The sequence below is a fragment of the Olea europaea genome, chromosome 8, assembly GCF_002742605.1.
Source record: "Olea europaea var. sylvestris chromosome 8, O_europaea_v1, whole genome shotgun sequence".
Lineage (NCBI taxonomy): Eukaryota > Viridiplantae > Streptophyta > Magnoliopsida > Lamiales > Oleaceae > Olea > Olea europaea.
The window spans coordinates 13,825,961-13,839,893 of NC_036244.1; the positions used below are offsets into that span (position 1 = coordinate 13,825,961).

General features: G+C 32.8%; 1 protein-coding gene across 1 annotated transcript; it reads right to left on the reverse strand.

Moving 5' to 3' along the window:
- Nucleotides 1–7,384: 7,384 nt before the first annotated feature.
- Nucleotides 7,385–9,796, reverse strand: LOC111398315 (pentatricopeptide repeat-containing protein At3g20730-like). The gene is made up of 4 exons (XM_023025233.1): nucleotides 7,935–9,796; nucleotides 7,782–7,842; nucleotides 7,492–7,581; nucleotides 7,385–7,405 (listed from the first exon to the last, which is right to left on the reverse strand). Exons 1-4 carry the CDS (start codon nucleotides 9,794–9,796, stop codon nucleotides 7,385–7,387), a joined length of 2,034 nt encoding a protein of 677 aa, XP_022881001.1.
- Nucleotides 9,797–13,933: the final 4,137 nt, after the last annotated feature.

Consider the following 13,933-nt stretch of genomic DNA (forward strand, 5'->3'; position numbering starts at 1 on the left):
GACTCGACTCAAAAAGGTCAGAGCCGAAAGTTCATGTTGAGTCTAATTTTTTTGGCTCCGGAAAAAAGCTCGATCATTTTAACAAAGCCAAGCTCGAGTCTTGAATTTCGACTAGCGAGCCGACTTGGCTCGACTCGTTGACATCCCTATATATATAGTTTAGGTTGGGTTCACATGTCTTTTTCTGTCAAAATATTTTAGAATTGTCACTCACTTGACTTTCAATTTGTCTAGTAATCTCAAGTGCTATTTAATCTTTTTCCATCATAACATGTTTTCATTGTTATGCTTGCAGTTTAAATTGAATGATTGTGTAAAAATAACTACGAAAGAACAAAGATACGAAGGTTGTGAGGAGGGAGCGTTAGCCACATATAAAGAGTTCTATGGGGTTGTTTAGCCTTTTTTTTTATTACGTACTTCAATTATGCTACACATTCATGCTCAAATTTAGATGGGACGTATCAACGCATGATTAGACAGTTTGAAAAATTAAAACAAAAACATCAAATCATTTTCTGACACATCAATCTATCTCTTTACTATCTGTTTTTAAGTCTGACTAAGTGATTTTATTCAAGGCTTAGTATCCCCATGGCCCCACGCAATTATGGATAGTTTAAAATAAAATAAAACAAAATGTTGTAGACTCTTTAGATTACCAATTTATGAGAGAGAGGAACAGAAAAAGCCCAGTAGTGAAAAAATAAAATAAAATAAAATAAAATAAAAAATAATTAATTATATTCAAATATTCTTCAAAAATAACTAAATATCATGTATTCCATTAAATTCAAAATGTCCGCATACTAACTTCATGTATCTCTTGAATTCAAAACCAAGAAAAAAACTTGCATTGTAATTTGTTTCTTTTTCACAGGGATCTCTATAGAAATAACTTGTTTTTGGAGTTTACTGCAATGAATTCTGATACATAATACACTTTTGGACATTCACATGTTGGACTTGTGCACAAGTAAATGTGACGATTTTGAAAGGAATCGATGAATGTAAGAGATGTATTTCTGAAGTTCGACTTGTGAGTTTTTATGTGAATATTAAGATATATAACAAGAACAAAACATGTATCCACTTAGAATTCTCGTCAACTCAACTCAATCCGATCAAATTAAGGGTCAAATTGAGGATCAATTCGATCATGGCGTCCTTTCGTTTTTTTGGCAATGTATTGTTAAGAAAATTTGTCGTTTTGTGAATTCTCAAGTAAAGAACACTACTTTTACAAAATGCTTAAAGAGAATGCCATTTTTTCCAACAAAACAAAAATGTTCATTTAAAAATAATTCATCATCACTTTCCAGAAACGGTGTAATAAACTATGAAAGATGTACTGAATAGTGCACCATCTACAATGGTAGATTCCACTTAATATGACAAAATCTTAATTATAATATTTAGTCCCCTAACTATATTTGTATCATTCTCTACATAAACTAACCAAAATTTAATCTTATTCAGCTATCAGCAACCAAGAAATATAATAAAATACCTTTGCTTTCATAGTAATACAGACAGAACTTAAAATCTTCCTGCCTATGAGGAAGATTTTGCGCGACGGAAAGGATGATTCATTTGGATCGATTTGAGAGTCCAACTACATATCATAGCTAGAATTCATGTTGTATATTAGGAAAAGGATTGACCTCATTGCTTTTCTCACGCATGCGCCGAGCCCCTTTTCTCTTTAATCCCATGAACGAAATGTAAAACCAGTGCCAACAAGTCACCATAAAGTAGTGGAAAATTCGGGATCACTAATTAATCCAAATGATTAACTAATACTAATCTAATACAATTTTTCTGTATGCTTTTTCAAATTATGTTGTTATTGCAGGCTTACGCAATCGATAACTTAACATAGGTCACCGAATTCAAGAGAAGAGATTCGATTCAGATCCCAGGAAAACTCATTCAAACTTTTCAATTGTCTTTCTTAATACTTCCATGCTAATCCAGCTGCAGAACTAATGCAACAGGATTGGCCTCTACATCCTAATCCAGGTGTCATTAATGCTTAATCCAGTAAATTCATAATATATAAGCAAATATTCTCTGAACATTATTACAAGGATTAGTTGGCACCCCTGATTTGAATCATAATATATTCCTAGATTTCACAAATCTAATTGAACAGATAGTCTGTTGGTGGTATTCAATCATGGATTTATATCATTTCAATTTATTACTAGGTGAGTACTAAAATCGTCCCCATTCTTTTACGTATATATTACATAATAGTTGAGAACAAGTACAGGTGGTGTACTATTCTTTGTTGTTTATCATAAACAACACATAATCAGTTATAATGTACAATTAAAATACCACATGTCCAGCAGGCACACAAGATTTCTGAACTAAACTACTACCTATTGTGTACAAGTAACTACAAAATGACAAGCAATCAAAGCAGAAAATGACTTATTTTGCTTATTTTACGGGCTCATGTTTTGGATACAATGAAGATGCCAACAACAACAGGACAATATTAGAACAGAGAAGATCTTGAATGACTTAACTAAGAGAAAAGATTAATAGTACTTTGTTGTCTGTAGCAAAATACATCTCACAAGTATAATTGATCGGGTCTGATTGATTTGTGCCGGCATAAGATACTGCTTTGTTCAGTATGAATGCTGCTCGCTAGTTGCCAAAAGAGGTAGGCCAACATTTTGTACTGCTTCTCGGTGTATCCTACTCGGAAGTTGATTATACAAACAAAACAAAAAATCATTGTTAATTATGTAGGACAATTTTATTATAAGTAGAATAGAAGTTTGTTATTAGTATAGTAGGATTTTTTTTTTTTTTTAATTATTATTTTTTTCCCTTTTAGATAAGTATTTTGTTTCATTTTAGGATTTTAGATTTTTTTTTCTCCTTTTTAGTAACGTTGTTCAGTTTCCTTGTATTGGTAAGATTAAGGAATTTCCAATTAAATTATTATCTTACAAAATTCAAGAATTGATTCCGCTTCCGCACTGGTTGCATTACAACAAAATGTGAAATCAAATTTTAACTAATTCATTTAATTTTTGAGCAAAGAAAGATGGACTCTTTAATGCCACAGATTATTGATGCTGTGATATAATGGAAAATGCTTTTTCCGCAGCATTTTATTTATTATGCGCAGAAGCACAAGAAAATATGAGGCAATAGTATTAAGGTGATTGCCTAAAATAAATCTGACAATTTTAAGTGCAATGTATTGTTAAGATGGAGGTATTCAAAGTTGAATAGTTATGTTAATACTCACAAGTTCAACCATCGATGTCCAGTAGCTTTGATAGTACTGGCTGGATCTGCCACTACCTTGTCCATCACTGATATCAAGAAGTTGCCTTGGAGCGATACTCTTTCCATTCAGTAAGTCCTATTGTCCACCTAGAAAATGAAACAGAGGACTACATTCCAATAGCAGAGAATGAAATTCTCTCTTTGACGTTCCTAATATTTGTAGGTATAATTACTATAAGATGCTGTTCATCAGATGTCAAATCTTTCAGCCACTTCTTTAAATCAAGAATGATATGATTACCAGCCAATTCTTGATCCTCAGGCTGTTTTAATTGTACCTCAAAGGAGGGCGAAATTCAGCTACTGGCTTTCAAGATATTCATGCAGAGTTCTTCTTCATTAGACTAAACTTGAGCTGCTGTAAACATGTAAAAAGAACAGAATTAAGCACTTAAGAGTTTAAATCTGTGTTCTATCAGTTCTGGTTTCCCACTAGCGGAGTCTGAATTTCAAATTTAATTACTAACAATAGCAAAAGCATCAATTCTTCCAGTTCAAAATCACATTCTTCTTTGAGAAGTTGTCTGACAATGCCAGATGCTATAGTATTCTGTATTTCCAGGTATTCTTTGTACCAGATTTTGTCGATCACCTATTATATATGGTGCATGTTTACCGGTGACCATGCACCTCAATCAAACTATGACCTATATCTCTTCTAATCTTTCTTGCCACAGCAACCTCCTGGAATCGTGTTGCAGAAATTCCATAATATTCAAATTTTGACCTATTTGAAAAGGTAAAAATCCTATATATATATATATATATATATATGAAAATTAAAATGAGCATTTAATTACCATGTCAAATTCAATTGATTAATTCCACAAAATGATCTAAAATAGACACAAAACTTTGCTTGTGTTCTTATCTAGTTTCAAAACCCCGATAAGGAGGGTTGTGGTAGGTTGACAAATAATGTGATGCGTACATTTCACAGAGACATCACCTATTAACTACGTTCAGAGTCAAATTCTAGTAAAAATAGTGATAAATTGAAGGGAACGATGAAAATTTATCGAAAAATAAAGAGTGGAACTTCTTGTATCCATTATGTGTATATATCATCTTAAAACAATTTTTTCCCCTTTTTTGTCATTTTTTGTTTGTATCTATCAGTCAATAAAAAATGTGTGGCCAATAGAAACCCATAAGCATTCACGGATTGGCTTTGCTTTTAGGACCAAAAGATTTTATGTTTTTGCAAATATTATTGTTTTCAAGAAACTGTGTATGCAGGAATGTAGGTGAGATTTTCGAGTGTGTTAGATTGCTGGAGAATGAGTCTATTTATAGGCATACTGCCCATTAACATTGTGACCATTGGGAGTCCATTGAAGTTACTGCTCATTAACACTGTGACCATTGGGAATCCATTAGAGTTTTTGCAGTTTCATAAACTCAAAAGTCATTGGAGAAAGCAAAAAAAATTGCAAAACGTGGGCTCTCCGAAGGGGCGAATTTTGCCTTGTTCGGTCTGAAATTCGTGTGCGCAGGTCACGCCCGCACCCAAGTTTAAGGTTTGAAGGCTATTTCGGTCCGAGATTTGCACCCCCTGCGGGCGCGTGGAGAAAGCCTCTATACTACACATGATATTACACCATTCCAAAGTGTAGGCATATATAAAGTGGTTCATGCTTTCTTCATTTTTCTATGTGGGACAAATGTCACTTTTTCCACATAAACTATTTTCCAATGGCCAATTTTGAGCTCCAATTTCTCATTCATCCGTTAATCAATTTCGGTAAGTAAATATATGGTTTCGATACTCTCACGGAGGAGAACACAGATCAACTTTGATCTTCCAAATCGGACCAACGGGTTCCACTCAAATTTATGCCAAAAGTGACCCATTTACTTATTTTTCCAACATATATTGAAGGACAATAGTATTGAGTTGCTTACGTCGAGGATTTGAAACATAATTTTTATCTATGATAAAATCTAGGTGCATGTTTGGTATTGATTTCTCACTCCAAAAAATCAATTTTTTAATCGTTATTTCACTTTCAAGCCGTCATATTTTTTACTTCTTTTCTCATAGTAACACCCGTTTTTCTCTCTAACGATCAAAAAATTAATTCTCAAAATAACTATCAAACAAACCCAAAATCTATTTGTCCAGCAAGCTCTCTTCATAAAGTGTTGCACGGTAGAAATTAAATGTTCATTTTTCATTTATTCCGTAATGAATTGTACTTTCACTAGATTGAACTGTCTTTCTAAAAAATGAAAACAATGTCTTTCCTTTCCTGGCAGAAGGTTGACCTTTCATTTGTAAAATTTAAAAATGACATAAATTTAAAAAAATAAATAAATAAATAAATGAAGAAGAAGAAGAAGAGGGGACGAAGCAACAACAATACACATTATTCAATAAAAAGATGATCTAGTAACAATAATCTCAGTATAGATAAGTCGATAAGACAACAACCATACAATAATAAAAGATTAGACAACAACAATTCAACATTATATATATGTATATAACAAATAAGTGCATACTATGTGAGGGTATTTCAAGAGTGAAGTAACATTAACTGTGAAAGTCGAGCAACTAGAAATGAGCAACCACGTTTGAAATTTATCAAAACAAATAGAGTTAGAATTTGTGTTAAATTAGAGTTAAGAAATCTATGGATAAATTAACTTGGTAATTTCACTAATCATGCATATGATCCAATATGGCTTTGCAACGGATGCAAATCAATAATCTTTTAAGCATAATCCAGTAAATTCATAATATATAAGCAAATATTCTCTGAACATTATTACAAGGATTAGTTGGCACCCCTGATTTGAATCATAATACATTCCTAGATTTCACAAATCTAATTGAACAGCTAGTCTGTTGGTGGTATTCAATCATGGATTTATATCATTTCAATTTATTACTAGGTGAGTACTAAAATCGTCCCCATTCTTTTACGTATATATTACATAATAGTTGAGAACAAGTACAGGTGGTGTACTATTCTTTGTTGTTTATCATAAACAACACATAATCAGTTATAATGTACAATTAAAATACCACATGTCCAGCAGGCACACAAGATTTCTGAACTAAACTACTACCTATTGTGTACAAGTAACTACAAAATGACAAGCAATCAAAGCAGAAAATGACTTATTTTGCTTATTTTACGGGCTCATGTTTTGGATACAATGAAGATGCCAACAACAACAGGACAATATTAGAACAGAGAAGATCTTGAATGACTTAACTAAGAGAAAAGATTAATAGTACTTTGTTGTCTGTAGCAAAATACATCTCACAAGTATAATTGATCGGGTCTGATTGATTTGTGCCGGCATAAGATACTGCTTTGTTCAGTATGAATGCTGCTCGCTAGTTGCCAAAAGAGGTAGGCCAACATTTTGTACTGCTTCTCGGTGTATCCTACTCGGAAGTTGATTATACAAACAAAACAAAAAATCATTGTTAATTATGTAGGACAATTTTATTATAAGTAGAATAGAAGTTTGTTATTAGTATAGTAGGATTTTTTTTTTTTTTTAATTATTATTTTTTTCCCTTTTAGATAAGTATTTTGTTTCATTTTAGGATTTTAGATTTTTTTTTCTCCTTTTTAGTAACGTTGTTCAGTTTCCTTGTATTGGTAAGATTAAGGAATTTCCAATTAAATTATTATCTTACAAAATTCAAGAATTGATTCCGCTTCCGCACTGGTTGCATTACAACAAAATGTGAAATCAAATTTTAACTAATTCATTTAATTTTTGAGCAAAGAAAGATGGACTCTTTAATGCCACAGATTATTGATGCTGTGATATAATGGAAAATGCTTTTTCCGCAGCATTTTATTTATTATGCGCAGAAGCACAAGAAAATATGAGGCAATAGTATTAAGGTGATTGCCTAAAATAAATCTGACAATTTTAAGTGCAATGTATTGTTAAGATGGAGGTATTCAAAGTTGAATAGTTATGTTAATACTCACAAGTTCAACCATCGATGTCCAGTAGCTTTGATAGTACTGGCTGGATCTGCCACTACCTTGTCCATCACTGATATCAAGAAGTTGCCTTGGAGCGATACTCTTTCCATTCAGTAAGTCCTATTGTCCACCTAGAAAATGAAACAGAGGACTACATTCCAATAGCAGAGAATGAAATTCTCTCTTTGACGTTCCTAATATTTGTAGGTATAATTACTATAAGATGCTGTTCATCAGATGTCAAATCTTTCAGCCACTTCTTTAAATCAAGAATGATATGATTACCAGCCAATTCTTGATCCTCAGGCTGTTTTAATTGTACCTCAAAGGAGGGCGAAATTCAGCTACTGGCTTTCAAGATATTCATGCAGAGTTCTTCTTCATTAGACTAAACTTGAGCTGCTGTAAACATGTAAAAAGAACAGAATTAAGCACTTAAGAGTTTAAATCTGTGTTCTATCAGTTCTGGTTTCCCACTAGCGGAGTCTGAATTTCAAATTTAATTACTAACAATAGCAAAAGCATCAATTCTTCCAGTTCAAAATCACATTCTTCTTTGAGAAGTTGTCTGACAATGCCAGATGCTATAGTATTCTGTATTTCCAGGTATTCTTTGTACCAGATTTTGTCGATCACCTATTATATATGGTGCATGTTTACCGGTGACCATGCACCTCAATCAAACTATGACCTATATCTCTTCTAATCTTTCTTGCCACAGCAACCTCCTGGAATCGTGTTGCAGAGTCAAAATCCCCAATTTCAGAATAGAAACTTGAAGCTTGTAGCCAAGCAGCAGGATGCTCCGGCTCAAGATCCATTAGTGTTGCAGCAGCTCTCTTTCCCACTTGTTCATTTTGGTGAATTCTGCAACTCCTTAACATTGAGCTCCATATCGCAGATTTTCCATCCCTTGGTGCTTCTTTCAGCAACTGCTCTGCTTCATCTAGTAAACCTACACGACCCAAAAGATCAATCATACATGAATAATGCCTCCTATCTGGGAGTATCCCATAATCATTTTGCATCAAATAGAAGAGCGATTTTCCCTCTTCTACTAGTCCTGAATGGTTGCACCCCATTAGAATACACAAAAATGTTATTTCATCAGGTTTTAGACCATTTTGGATCATTGCATGAAACATCACCAGACATTCCATTCCCATTCCATTTCGCGCCAGTGCACTGATAATAGATGTGAAACAAATGGAATTTGGTAAGGAAAGCTGATTGAAAACCTGGCGGGAAAATCTAACTTCACCAGATCTAGAATATGCATCAATCAAAGAACAAGAGACTGCATTATCAGATTCATAACCAGATTTTATTGCATGACAATGCAGCAACATGCAGCTGGTGGAACTAGCAAAAGTAGACATCGCCAGTGCTTTCAGAGTTGAGGAGAGGCTTACTTCATCATATCCAATCTGTTCATCAATCATCAGACCAAACAACTCAATCACATCATCGATTAGACCACATCGAAGCAAAGATGTCATAAGTGAGTTACAACACTCGAGAGCTCTCTTTGGAACATTCTCAAAAATATCCACCGAGCTCTCGATGTCTCCACATTTTCCATACATGTCAATCAATGCAGACAGAACAAGGACACTGTCGATGTCTAAACCCAATTTCAAAACGCAACAATGAATTTGATTCCCAAGTATTATATTCTTTGTTGCACCAGCTAACTTTAAGAATCCTAAGAATGAACAAGCTGACGGCTTCTTGCCCCAAAAATGCATTCTTTCAAAGAACTCAAGAGCATCAATCAGAAAACCATTGGATGCACACACCGAAATCATTGAATTCCAAGAAATGACATCCTCTGGTGGAATAACTTGAAAAGATTTCCAAGCATCGACCACACTCCCACAAGCAGAGTAAAAATCCACCAAAGCATTGGCTACAAACAAATTTGATTCAACCAATCCTTTCTTAGTGACACAACAATGCAGCTGCATTCCTTCGTCTAAACACCTCTCATAACTGCTACCCCGAATGAAATAACAAAAACTAAGACCATTAGGCTCCACAGCCTCCAATACCATATTTCTAAGCAACCTTAACATCTCTCTCGTTCGACCCATATCACAAAACCCACGTAAAATCACATTCCATGTAGCCAAATTTCTCTCGGGCAAATTATTAAACAATTTTAAAGCAATATCAAGAACTCCCATTTTCATATATAGATCAGCAAGTACAGAACTTATGTAAATATTCATGCTTAAGCCCAAAATAATCGCTCTACAATGAACTACAAGTCCTTCTCTATACAGCCCTGCATTACAACACACGCTCAAAACAGATGAAAAAGTTGACGGATTCTCAACAATTCCCTCCGAAACCATCTGATTATAAAAATATAAAGATTTTATAGGAAGCCCATTTCTATAATGTCCCGAAACCATAATGTTCCATGTAACAACATCGCGTTTGGGCATTTCGTAGAACAGTTTGAGGGCAGAAACAAAAGATCCAGCTTTTATTAAATTATCAATGGCTTTGTTATGCATGTAAATATTTTTACTAGCATGACGATGTTCGCATAACGAGTGTAACGGTAAAACAGAATGTGGTAAAACTAGGAGCGTGTGTTTCTGAGTAAAAGATGTTATGGTGCTTGCAAAGGATAAAATTTTCTGGGTTTTCATTGGTTATACATTGTTAGGAAGGTAAAAACAGAATGATATCCCAAAGTACAACTGAATATCAAATTTGTTCTTGTTGGAAAGCAGGATCAGTTTTCTGGTCAGCACAGAGCAGAAATGTCAATTAATATGCAGAGGGTTTGCAGTCTAATTTTTTGTTTACAGGTAGCAATTTCATGTAAATTATATCATTGGAAGCTTTTTATATATTTTTATCATATTTTAATAAAAGTTAAAATTGAAGTATAATCCGTTAAAAAGTTGAATAGTAACAATTAACAAATATTTGTTAAGTCCTTGTTTGATTTTGTTAAAAATAAAATTTTTAGTGAATTTTAATACAAATTAATGAAATATATATAATTGAGAGGTTGATAAAGTGATGATCATTAAATATATGATTAAAAATAATTAATTACTTTGGCTGGAATTTTTAGCTAAGTCAGTCTAACAAGCCTTGAAATTCGAAATTGGAAAAGAAACTTTTTGAAAAAAATAAAGCCCTGTTTGGCACCCATTTTTATCAAAATGCATTTTTCTCTCTTCTTTTCAACCACACATTCTTTATTAAAATAATATTACACGTAAATCAAAAACTTTTTCTTATTTTTCAACCACACATTTCCCATCAATTTACTATTCAAAAATTCATTTTCACATAAAAATTCCTACCAAACACCCTCTAAATAAAATGGATCTAAGTTGATCAAATCAACCTAGTCAAAACCGATAAAAAAAAAAGTACTTGACAAAGTTTGACTTTATTATGTAGATTAAAAATTAGATTTTTAGTAGATTTTAATAAAAGTTGATAAAATGTGTAATTAAAATTAATTGTTGATTTTAAGTTGAAATAAAACCTTCTACCAAATATGTTTTTTCACCACTATAACTTGATTGTTTAGATTGCACACTTTCCAAGCTTTTATTTCTCGTTGGATTGAGCTAGACGTATAGCTCTAGCTCTTACAGACCCCTTATAGGGGTCTTACATGGGGTGGCGTCGATTTTATTTTATTTTTTCATTTTTATTGCATTGGGGTCCGCGTGTGAATATTTGCCCTGTACACAGGATTTTATTCTTTCTCGTCCGTTAAATTGACAAATTGTGAGGTTGTCTCAAAATGTGTGTAGAGTTGTACTAAAAGAATCTTTTTGCATTAATATTGAAAGTTTAAGGATAATAATTTAACTATTTACGATGAAATTAATCCCATGCTTGGAGCCGATTTTTTTGACAAAAAATGATTTTTATTTCCGTTAGTTTCGAAAAGTAGCCATCATTTTCTACTGCACCTCTAACAAGTGGGGCCAAACTGCTCTATTTTACTTAAAATTCGTTGAAGAAGTAGCTCCAGATCGGTGCTAGAACACAAACTATCACAACAAACATGTGAACTAAATTCTAGTAAGTTTGTTCCCATATAGTCATAACTTTTAACCATTTTTGTCTTTAAATAGATTTGAAATTAGGAATAACCTAAAGTTTTTCATCATATGAGACTTTATTTCGCGAAACTAAAGTACTCAAAGGATATTCTCGGAGCATTTTCCCCAAGAAACATAAGCTTCTTAAACATCATCCTTATATTCAGAATGTTACGTTGACAATGTCCAGTGAAGTTTTGATTTTGACCTCAAAAATTCTTGAGGCCATGCACATGACAAAAAAATAAAGCCATAAGTACATGAAATATTTAACAACTTGTATCGATACTGACGTGACAAAATGTAAGTGGACCTTTTTTTTTCCTTTTTTTTCTCTTCTTCCAATGATATCGCACCATGATTGTCTGTAAGGATTTTGGGTCAAATTTTTTTTTACTTATAGTATGATTCTGAGAAAAAAAGACTCTTGCACATTTTCAAGATATGATTAAGTCGACATCCTCTTGACAAGCTATCCACGTTTCTTTCGAATGCTGGAATTTTTTGCACGAGTCCTTCAATTTATTGGATCAAATTGGGGAATTATTACTGTGTAATTCCAAATTGACTGAAACCTAGAAGAGAAACGATGATATTATAGATGAAAGGTGATCATTTATCCATGACATTTTTAATACCAATAGATTTGGGACATCTATTTTGACCTCAACCAATGCTTCACATTCAAACTAGCGAAAATAATGAAGCTTTTGCGAAGTAATGAGCAAATTTTGAAAATAAAAAATTCTCCAACGTTAAGTTTTCTAGGAGTGGACTTTCAAGAAATAAATCTTGCAAGTTGCAACATGGAATGTGTCACACAGGCTTTTATTAGTGTCAATGATCACAAATTTCCGATCTTATATTGTTCCATTCTTTTCCCTTTGAAAATTTCAAGATTTGGTTCCAATATCAAGTTACTTACTGTAATGTATCTTGAAACAAGTTCTTGAAGCGTAGGCAGCCTCATAAAAACCTAAATTTGGTTAAAAAAAATAAAAATAAAAAATGGCAATCTTCCATTAGTGATTGATTTTGAAGTATGGAAAGCATCATTCAATGTCAAAAAGATCATAAAGAGTAATTCTATTTGCAGTCGTTCACTGTCATAGTCGTCTTACGTGGCATCAATAATTAAACGCTACATGTATGTCACGTAAAATGACTTATTCACAATAATATCAACCTCGATGTAATTGTAGCAAAACTGAATAAAAAAGGGACCTGATTGATTGAGGCCAAATTCATTGACATACGGTGTATGAACTATTTCAGCTAGGTCAGATGTAGAATTACCATTGTCTAGCAGAAATAAATTTTAGGGTAATTATAGTTTTAAAAAATTATTAGGATAATTATATTGGTACCACATTTTTTAAAAATAAATAACTATATTTCAATTACATTAAAGGTTCCTCACCTTTCCTTCTTGTCTCAATTATGTCCCCAAGTATATAAGGGCCCTTTGCAGTGCTTTTGTAAAGCTAAAAATTGTTTTTGAAAATATTTAAATAATTTTCTTAAAAGTATTTTATCTAATTAGAAGAGCTTTTAATGGAAGTACACCCACTATGGCTCCCTCAGAAAGCTTTTTACAAAGCCCTGCCAAACAAACCATTAAAATAAGGAACAATTACTTAGTCGCGCATGTGTGTTGGTTGTTTAAAAATATGAGCACAAATAAACAATTTTAGCTCTCTAAATAGAATTTTTAGATGAAGACCTTCACCTCGAATAAGATGTACTGATCAATGAAATGTTGAAGATAAGAATGAAATGAAAAAAATAATTAAAAAAAAAATCAAGAATACAAGTATAAGAATTAGTAAATGTTAATGACTTTTAAAACATTTAAAATGAGGTATACTTATAAGAAAGTATGATTCGATAGGAGTTATTAGTTAGTAGAACAAGAACAAAGTCCTAATGAAACATGACTTCATCTTTGGTAGGATTCTCACAGCACTGCGATCATTCGCAATTAGGAATCCAACCAAGGCTTACGGCTCGATCACTCATAGTTATGGTTGAGTGATTACCTATTCATATTTCCCTTTGGGTCGATCGCTGGACATAACAAAAATAAATAAATAAATAGAAGCATTAAAGTTTAAATAGAAAAAATTGAAGTCGTAAACCTTCAATAAAGAGAAAATTATCATAAGTTTCAGTAAAACTAAATTCAATCTAATAAAAAAAAATCTAGGCCATCATTTATTAACTGGAAAATGTTAACAATTGTGCTATGTTCAAGGGATTTTGCCACTAATTTTGTCAGACTCGTAGGCTTGACAGAATTTCATTGGCAGTTGGACACAAAATAATTTTAACACGTCCAAACATATAAAAGTTACGGGTTGAATCGAAGTCTACATAGGTCCAACCTTGTCAGCTCCAAAACTTCAGTAGTCATCCACTCGAACTATGTTGCCATAGTAGAAAATTTTTCTTGAATTTTTTTTACGTACATATACCCTAATAAGGGTTTGCACAAAAAGGGAAGCTACAAAAGGTCAAAACATGGAGAAAGATGATCAAGAACTCTCTATAAACAATGTTGACAGGATTTCAGAA

Excerpts from the sequence above, each read along its gene's own strand:
- LOC111398315 (XM_023025233.1), bottom strand. The coding sequence starts at position 9,796 with ATGCATAACAAAGCCATTGATAATTTAATAAAAGCTGGATCTTTTGTT. Across the intron at positions 7,582-7,781 it reads TGATGCTTTTGCTATTGTTA|CCTGAGGATCAAGAATTGGC; the intron begins GTAATTAAATTT and ends CAATTAAAACAG. Across the intron at positions 7,406-7,491 it reads CTGATGAACAGCATCTTATA|GTGGACAATAGGACTTACTG; the intron begins GTAATTATACCT and ends TTCATTTTCTAG.